Source organism: Scylla paramamosain, chromosome 14 (assembly GCF_035594125.1).
Source record: "Scylla paramamosain isolate STU-SP2022 chromosome 14, ASM3559412v1, whole genome shotgun sequence".
NCBI classification, from domain to species: domain Eukaryota; kingdom Metazoa; phylum Arthropoda; class Malacostraca; order Decapoda; family Portunidae; genus Scylla; species Scylla paramamosain.
Genome location: NC_087164.1, coordinates 24,957,423 through 24,967,422, shown reverse-complemented (window position 1 = coordinate 24,967,422; position 10,000 = coordinate 24,957,423). Strand labels below are relative to the sequence as shown.

The 10,000-nt window shown below is 46.0% G+C and overlaps 1 protein-coding gene across 2 annotated transcripts in view; it reads left to right on the top strand.

The window, feature by feature from the left end:
* Positions 1-10,000, top strand: part of LOC135107057 (uncharacterized) — a 57,788-nt gene that overhangs the window by 14,438 nt on the left and 33,350 nt on the right. For both annotated transcript variants that reach the window (XM_064016659.1, XM_064016660.1), the window contains exon 2: positions 1-36. This exon is cut by the window's left edge. In XM_064016659.1, the coding sequence (XP_063872729.1) occupies positions 1-36 (36 nt within the window). The remainder of the gene's footprint in view (positions 37-10,000) is intronic.

Below are 10,000 nucleotides of genomic sequence, written 5' to 3'. Positions count from 1 at the left end.
GTACCTTGGCTCACCCTCCTCACCAGCCTCGCTGAGGTAAGTCTTCCTGTCTGCTGTTCTGTACAAATTATGCAGTGAGGTGTCGTGATAGATGAGCGACGTGATTTTGGCGAGACAGAAATATAGATAATGATACTGAAAAACACGTCAGTGAACGCTACATTTATCTGACAAAAAAGAAACATGAAGAAGGATTCATTGAAGTGGCGATACAATGAAGGTTTGCATGTACATGTGAGGACGAAAGCTTTCAGCCAGACTTGTTTCGTCTTATTCTAGTCGTGTGCGGCCACTTTCCCGCGTCCTTGTGCCTCGTGCCTCCGCTCATGGCCGCCCCAGAGATTGGAAAAGACGGCACGACCTACTTCTGCCTCAACACGAAATCTAATTAGGCTGACAACATTGGCCGGCTCACAGTCGTAACTTTCGGCTCCTGCGCGGAGTGCCTGGCGACCTCAATTTGCCGCTTCGTGAATTATACCACTAGGACAATTCATTATTCACAGTGAACAAGCCGTAAAGATCTGCATGTGTTTTGTAGCTCGAACATTAGGAGTTGCTCTAATCGGGTTTTCAACGCGCCGTGAACGCTGTGGGTTAATGGAGACGAGTGCGGCAATTAGGAAAGACGGTCACCAGTGAAGAGTAAGAGTAGGGAAAGAAAAATACCAAAGAAAGCAGAAACGCTCACATCATAAACACTGACATTGAGTGACCCTGTGTCGCTTAAACGGGAAGGGGCCTCAATGAAGGTTTAAAGCGTCCTTGTCAGGCATCAGCTGTGAGATGTAAGCGGCGATAGTGCCAGAAAATTAAGATAAGCTCCCGTCACTGACATGTCTTACCGAAAAGCTGACCTGACCTAACCTAAGTGGTGGGGGCTTAAACTCTAGCTAAGGGCGGCTTGATATCACATCCTTCTCGCCCATTGTACTTTATGAGTTGCGCCCTGAAATCGTGTTAAAAGAAGCTAAGATTTGAGAAGTTTTGTGCCTTGGTGATTGAAAATTGCCCGCGTATTAGAAAAGTACAAACTCCTTACTAGTAATGATACAGATATGTCAGTAAAGCATAACATTTCATACCATAGGAAAAAAAAATAATGTACCAATTAGAATTATCTGTTTGGTCTCAAATCCAATCTTTCCGCTCACCGTATCCCGCCGCCGCTGCCACCCAACGCCAGGCGGGGGCGGTGGTAGAAGGGGCACAACAAGCCTCACTTCTGGATGAAATACGATTAGAACACCCCTGTGGTTTTCTCATCTCTGCCACCCGATGCCGCAACAACCGCCGCTCGTTTCGATATGTAAGGTAGGGTAGCGTGTAGATTTAAAATACAACATACAACACCTTATTGTTTCGCCATTGAGAGAGAGAGAGAGAGAGAGAGAGAGAGAGAGAGAGAGAGAGAGAGAGAGAGAGAGAGAGAGAGAGAGAAAGTGTATGTGAGTGTGTTTGTGTGTGCGCGCCCGTCATTAGGCGTACGTGTGTGTGTGTGTGTTTGCGCAGTGATGGGCGTATGTGTGTGCCCCGCCGCAGCACTTAGTCCAAGCGTGCCATAAACCATCACTCCATCTGCCTCACACTCAACCACCGCCTTCATCTTACCGCGCCGCGCACCTCGCACGCCACTTACGGTTCTGTGCCGCCCCTCAAATGCCGCCCAGGGTTTTCTTCCGCCCTCCAAACGCCATCAGCAGTTTCGTCTCGCCCATCAGATTACTGTCACGGCCTTCACGACCCACAGAGACTGCCCTCCTGTACCCAATGCCGTGCCCCTCCCTCACCCAGCACTCCCTGACCCTCCACACACACACACACACACACACACACACACACACACACACACACACACACACACACACAGGCGCGGTATTGTTCTGGAGGCGTGACGGGCAGCTTAAACTCAGTGACCAAATGCGGAAGATAGAATGAATACCTGTTTTGTGCGACCGCTGGATTGGGTGAGGCCAGTTTGATAGCGACGCGGAGAATCAGTCTTAATGTAGCCCGAGGAAGATGCTTTTTTTAGGAAGTGGATTAGTATTATTCTTTTACAGTTGAGGTTAATTCATGCCTCCTCCAATTTGTTGTTACGCAGATATCCAGGTTGGGGCTTCTGTTTCTATTTTATTTCTCGTCATTTTTTTTTATTTATTTATTTATTTATTTATTTATTTATTTATTTATTTATTTGTTTTTTTTATCTTTTATTGAGAAAATGTCTGTTCATCTCAGTTGATTACTTTGGCTCTCTCTCTCTCTCTCTCTCTCTCTCTCTCTCTCTCTCTCTCTCTCTCTCTCTCTCTCTCTCTCTCTCTCTCTCTCTCTCTCTTTCTGCTCCCTAATTGTACATTAGCTCCTTTATCCGCACATTTGCTAATGAGAACAGTATTATTTGTGAATCTGAAACAATTTACGCATTATTCTTAGATCTTGAGTCCATTCAAAGTTTTCTTTAATTTTTCTTAACTCCGAAACGACAGTGTGACCTTGCCTGCCACTTTCTTTTGGCAACTTACTAAATAACCACACCGGAATCCTGCTTGTTTTTTCGTTGGTCAGAATCAAGTGTTGCATCAATTCTAAGGTCAAGCATTTTGGTAAAGAGTTCATATAATTTTGTACGAACATCAAGTATATTGGCTGATTTTTTTTTATTTATTTATTTTTTTATGTGAGTCAGTGCCATTGTGGCGTTCTTCCAAGCGCTTGGTACAGAACAAGTTTGTAAACATAGTGTAATCATAAGATCACAATAAAAACCGGAACACGGCGATACCGATGTGCGGTCTGGACGCCAAGGACCCGAAGGACTGTTGGTTCTCATACAGTATAAAATATCTGTTAAGATGAGACTACCCTCACTTGTATGAAATGATATGCTGCTACATGTCGTATAGATTATGATGTCCTCTGACTGGCCTCGGGGACCGAGAAGATCTGACCCGTGTCGCTCCTCGGGTCGCGTTACTTCCATACTAGTAGCGAGTGCCTGTATAGGACTGGAAGGTTTCGCTTTTTCTTACTTTCTCTTCTTGGCCTCAACCGTCGTCTAAACGGCCTTCGAGGGAGACAGGAATCTGCCTTTGTCGTCTCCTTGGTCAAGTTACCTCCATTATAGCCAGTTCCTCCAATCCAGACCCTTTGGCGTGGGTGCTCATTGAGGACAAAGAAACAAACAGCAGATAGCTGACATGAGATAGTGATGGCCAGACTTACGTTTTAACTTTGTGTGTGTGTGTGTGTGTGTGTGTGTGTGTGTGTGTGTGTGTGTGCGCATGCGTGTGAGACGGTGAGTTGATAAAGGTCGGCGGAGTCGCTTGTATTTCCAAGACCGAGTTGCATCCGTCACCTTCAAGGGGTGATTAATGCTGGAGTCCCGCGTGATTGTCAGGAGGGCAGGTGAGGCAGGCAGGCCTGGCCACGGTGAACCTGTCCACTGGATGGATGAGACGATCGCTAACATGGCAGGTAACAGAGGCGTGGTCAGGTTTATGCCAGCACCTCGGCACGACAAAAAAACACCTCTTGGCTCTGAATGGGGCTGCTGTTCATTCACAAGATATTCTGCTCTCTGATAATTTCTCTCTATGCCTCTGAATGTTGGTGGAAGTGTGTGTGTGTGTGTGTGTGTGTGTGTGTGTGTGTGTGTGTGTGTGTGTGTGTGTGTGTGTGTGTGTGTGTGTGTGTGTGTGTGTGTTGCCTTGTGTGTGTGTTGCACCACCGCCACAAAACAGCCATGCATTGCCATGACACCACCACTGCCACTTTCAATAAATCATCACATTGCAGGCGCACACCACACCATTTATAAAGTCACAACACTGTACCGCACGCGTTCATGCATACACACACACACACACACACACACACACACACACACACACACACACACACACACACACACACACACACACACACACACACACACACGCCGCCTCCCATCTCGCAGAGGATCATATAGTGCATATGACCGCTTCTTTCACATTACTGAATGGCAGCTCAGATTTTTATTTATTTTTTTTCAGCTACATAATTATGTCTGGTCCCTCACCCTGCTCTCGGTCACTGCCCACATCATTCTCCCCGCCTCAGTCACTGCACAGCTCGTTCTCTGCCTCCTCTCTGCTCACACCCTGTTCCCCGCCCTGCTCATCTCCCTCCAGGTCGATGCCGGTCACACGGCACGCATTCTTGCCGTGCCCACTTCCCCTCCCTTCATTACTGGTTGCATCACTCTCTCCACTTATCTTACACTTTGTTAATCCTGATACAAGAATACGTCATAATTTATATATATATATATATATATATATATATATATATATATATATATATATATATATATATATATATATATATATATATATATATATATATATAGTGTTTGTGTGTTTATATGTTTAAGTATGTATTCTGCACGTCTTGGACATTGGGACTGCACGTACACACCAGTTCAGGACGTCCTTGTCCTCCCACCTTCGGACAAGGGCAGTGTGGCCCGCCGCGTCCTCTCTCCTACACACGCCGCCTCCCTTGTCGTGACAGACAGCATGTAGACATCACACGCTTGTCTTGATTCCAATCCCGTCATCCAGAACACGATACCTTGAACTCAGATTTTTTTTCTGGTAACTACAAGTCTATTAACATTATCATCGTAAAGTTGTTAGAACAGTAGGACATGTAAACCGCCTTATTAAAGCTTAAAATGGTTCAACAGACAAAACCCTAAAAGGAGGTGCAGGAAAAAACAAACGAGGGCAAGTTTCCTTTGTGTGTGTGTGTGTGTGTGTGTGTGTGCACCAGCGTGGAGGTGACCCGGCTCCACTACCACCCGTGGCGCGACTCCCCAGGGCGCGGTGAGCACCATAATTGATAGTCAGACTGAATGAATGGGATAGTGGCCAGCAGAGAGAGTGGGCAAGGGTGTGCTGGGATTGGACGGCCGGGTGGATGCAGCGTGGGAGTCGAGGGTACATACCTTATGGGAAGAAAGTCAGGGTAAGTGATGCAGTGGCCCTATGTGGCACGAGAATGAATGGGAGGCTGTGTTGCGTGGTTAGGGAGAGCGAGGACGAGGCAAGAGGGCAAGTGAGGACGGGAGGTCGAGGCTGTGTGTGTGTGTATGTGTGTGTGTGTGAAAGAGAGGGAGTGTGAACCCGTGAGACAGACGGTGGTAATTAGCTGTTACTGGAGAGTGGCTGAGGTGCCAAACATACTGTAAGAGAGTTGAAAGATTTACAGGAAGTTTGAGCAATCGCAAAGGTTTACAAGACATTTATATGTTTAGTTTGGGTAGATCATGTGATAAATTTTTCTAATAAAAGAATTAAATTTTGTAAAGCCTTGCATTATCTCAAAAAAGTAGGTCGAGGCATATTACAAAAAGCCCATTTCGTCTGGAGGATGTATTAGAAGATCAGCAATATGTATCTGAACATGAACAGGACAAAGTGTGATGCCTCAGGCACCAAATGAGGAAGACGTTATCTTAAAGGTATACGAGGGATAGTGAATGTTGCAAGCCTCAGTGTGGCGAAAGTGATCCCCGCGGATAATCCAGGAAAGGCATGACCGTAGTTTAAGTCGAGTGGTCGGAGGTAATTCGCTGTTGAGATTTGCTTGTTGACCACTTGTGTGTTCATCTGTGTAGTTGGTAAATGGGACTGGGCGAGGTCACTGCTAAACAAGGCGCGTCATGATTTACAAACTTGTTCTTAAGGAAGAGTTTGCAAATTACACTTCACATCCAGTGTGAGGTGATGACTTTCTCTGGTGGCCTCGGTGACAAGAGGCTGTCTTGTAAAGTCTTCATTTGTGTCATAAAACTTACTTATTGTTGTCGTAGAATAAAGTGGTGCGCGTATACTTTGTTCAGCTTCATATGATGGGATGCGAAATTGATGCTGTTTCCTAATTAACTTATGGTAATGAGATGGAAAAATATTTGTGGGTGGTCGACCACCACGCTGCAGCAGTTCTTTGTTGCATAAACACACTGGCATAGATAAGTGGTCTTTGCCAGTCTATGACAATACTTGTCTTAATTATAAAAGACATGTATATCATTTTTGTGGCTTTTTGTTGCTTCAAGAATAAACACATTTTTTGTCACTTTTTCATATCCATGTGTTGTGTTTTGTTAACATAAAATTCCGAAAGATAAATTGCTGAGCGTGTCTCAGGTCATTCGATTACTTAAAGTCAGAGAGCTACAAAACTAACCAGCTTAGCCTTCCCAGAGAATACAATGCACGGACATTACATGTACCTGTTGGTGTGAGACTGCGTGTCGCTTCGAGGGTGACACCATCACTATTTAAGAAATGGATTAACATCTTCAAGGGAATATTTATACGTTATCTTGGTGACAGGGAACACATGCCTTCTATATTGCAGGTACAATAAGAAAGAAAGGCTACAGAAGAGCAGGAAAACAAGACATTGAGTGATGGGGCGACGAGGAAGGAAAGGGAAATAGTGACGCGCAGTTCAGGATTGCTTTGTGTTGTTTGGTCAGGAAGCAGTAACACACTGACGTCTTGCTTCAAGTGGAGCATGATATTTTCCGCACTAGTGAACCGGAAGTTTTACTTTTTATTTTATCTATATTATTTATTTATTTATTTATTTATTTATTTATTTATTTTTAATTACTGCCGCAAGAATAACAAGTCTAATGACAGCATATCGAGCCCGTAGCTCCCTGCGGCAAGGAGGCACCGTTTAAGGTCACGTCTGCACATGGTTCATGAAAGGTGAGCTTCCTGGGACGACTCAACACAAGTCAACTCCAAAGTCAGACCAACGCTAGGGAACTTTAGACGAGGTGAAGAAGCAAGATGGAGGAGGAGGAGGAGGAGGAGGAGGAGGAGGAGTGGGGAAATGGAAAAATGAGAGAAAGATAAGTAGTGGCTCCCGAAAAACACGTTCATGGTAAGATGACTAAAAAGTAATTTGCTCCTTCAGACAGTCTTCAACAGCTGCTTGCCACCACTTGCATGAAAAATGTATGCAGTGAGAATTACGGGTGGCATCATAGTTATATTAGTCGGTGGACGAGAGCTAAGCCTTTGAGTAAACTAAACAGGCCATGTAAAGAAGCCAAGACTTAGAAAACCAGACACGCGTTGCAAACTAGCCACAGAGGGAATGCGAAAAGCAATCCTGGGACTGTCGCCTATAGCAAATGCAAAACATGGTGGTTGAGACTTTACTAACAGAAATAGAGAGAAATAAAGTAAGCATAGTAATGTTTCTCGTTTGCGTGGCCGGGGACGGGTTCTCCTACTGGTGGGTGGAATGCGAGCGAGTCACTAATATAAACTAATAAGAGTCAAGCAGCACGAAATGGAGACAAGCTTCAAGTGGTATTATTTCTTTAAAGTTGAAAGCTTATGGATGAAAATGAGCACCCTCAGACAGTTCAACGACTCTTCAACACACACACACACACACACACACACACACACACACACACACTAACACGTGCTGAAGACTTAACTCTCCACTTAGGGCGGAGAGGACACAGAAGGCTTGATGATGTGCTTAGACGCTCTGGCCACTTGTGAGAGGCGCGCATATTGAGGGAGGGAGGAAGAGTGAAGTAGAAAGGTAGGGAGCAGGATGAACGCAGACGAGAAGGAAGTGAGGAAGCAATAGCTGAGTCTAATCTCTCTCTCTCTCTCTCTCTCTCTCTCTCTCTCTCTCTCTCTCTCTCTCTCTCTCTCTCTCTCGTGTTTTTCCTAGTATTCCATTAAGCACTTCTTCTCAATGTCTGCGCCACAATAAGGTTTGTCGCGTGTTGCGCCGTCTGACGTGTCACCAGTAATGTTATCCTTTCTCGAGCACCTCTTTACTCCAGACTGTTACGTGTCTGCTGACGGTACGCATGACAGAGAGAGAGAGAGAGAGAGAGAGAGAGAGAGAGAGAGAGAGAGAGAGAGAGAGAGAGAGAGAGAGTGTGTGTGTGTGTGTGTGTGTGTGTGTGTGTGTGTGTGGGTGTGGGTGAGTGTGTGCTTGTGTGTGTGCGCGCGCGAGTTTGCTATAATGTTTTTCCACATATCTTTTTTTTTTTATCGTCAGCTATATAAGAACAGTAATCTCTCTCTCTCTCTCTCTCTCTCTCTCTCTCTCTCTCTCTCTCTCTCTCTCTCTCTCTCTCTCTCTCTCTCTCTCTCTCTCTCTCAAGGGTGATATCCCACTCACAACATTCCCTGTGAGCCAGCATTGATTCCTGCGTGATGGTTGCCGCTGCGGGTGTCACAGCTAGGGGAGGGTGAAGAAGGTAGGGGTGTCCCTTTGTGAGCACCAAGTGACCCAGTAACACCGATACCTGGCTCCCTCTCCCTAGCTATCCCTCCACGCGGCCCTGTCCCAATCTACTTCTTCCCTCCCCTCCACTACTCCTTCAGTCTCCCTTCAGTTTGCATCTCCCCCACCACCAGACAACCCCCCCATTCTTGTCTTCTCCCTCCGCCTCAGGTGACTCCCTACTCCTCTCCCCCTTTCGTTCCCTCGCCCCACTCCCTCTTTGTGCTTCGCTCTGAATTAGTTCACACCTGAGGGAGTGTACATGGCGGGGTGTCTGGCACCTGCACAAGTTCCGCCGCCGCCACCACCACCACCACCACCACCACCACCACCACCACCACTACCACTTACTGACAACATCACGAAAACAGCAACAACCTATTGTGAGTCAGCGATTCCCCGGGATGACATTGCAGTGTCTCCAGAGTAGAGGTTCCAAAAGCTTGTGCCGCGACACACTAGTGTGTTGTCATCACCTGTCTGCTTGGCGTGCCGGCAAAAGATTCGTGTCATCAAACAGTTGTAGATTATCATTCTGTGTAGCCTGGGATGATTGATTGCGAATAATGTGTTGCTCTTATGTATGCACACCCACGGTCGGGCAGAGATAGATTTAGCTTGTCTCCTTTCACGCTGTAGCTCTTGTTCACCCAACAGAGAGTGAGTACTGGGCGGATGTAGGCCGAGAAACTGCGGCCTTGCAACCTGGCAAAGGCGAGAAGCTAAATAGTGATCATTGTCTCCTCCTGTGTGTGTGTGTGTGTGTGTGTGTGTGTGTGTGTGTGTGTGTGTCTGCTTGCAACTAGAAATAGTCTACTCTACAAGTTGTCTCACGTTAGGCTGCTTTCAGTCTTCGTTGAATATGTAATGGACACTGGTTAGGTAATTTTTCTTTTGTAGAAATGATTAATTTCGTTCAATACTGTTGTGATGTGTTGATTAATTTCCGAGTTAATAAGTGGCAAATCTCCACACACACACACACACACACACACACACACACACACACACACACACACACACACACACACACACACACACACACACACACACACACACACACACACACACACACACACACACACACACACACACACATACAGACACTTACAAAATTGGCAGCCTTTCGCTCCTGCCGGGCTGAGGTCACTACTCCTTGACTTAAGGTCGTACCTCTTCTCTGCTACATAAACAAAAGCTACGGAGTGAAAATGAACCCCAACCACTTTGTTACGTTTTGTAAACTATTGCATCACAAGGCTACTCAAATTTCATGTGGTGTTTGATCTGTGTTAAAGTGGGATAGGTGAGCCGTAAATCAATGTAATTGTTATTTATTGCACGGTCATAAAAAATGGAAACGATTCTTCCTCAGAGGACAGGTAGTGACTGTATCTTTACGATGCTTTTCCTCGTGTGTGTGTGTGTGTGTGTGTGTGTGTGTGTGTGTGTGTGTGTATGTATGTGTGTGTGGGCATCGGCGTGGCCTGGTGTGGGACATGCTGCATGGTCATGACGCGTGCTGCCTTACGTATCCCACATGACGGGTTCCGGTGCAGGCATTCCTGTTGCGAGGAGTGGCTGGTGCGATCACTTCTCGGAGCCGGAGTGCGCATCACAGTTGTTCCTGAATCGTTACACATTAAATTCTCTTAACCAGACTGCGTGACGTTTGCAT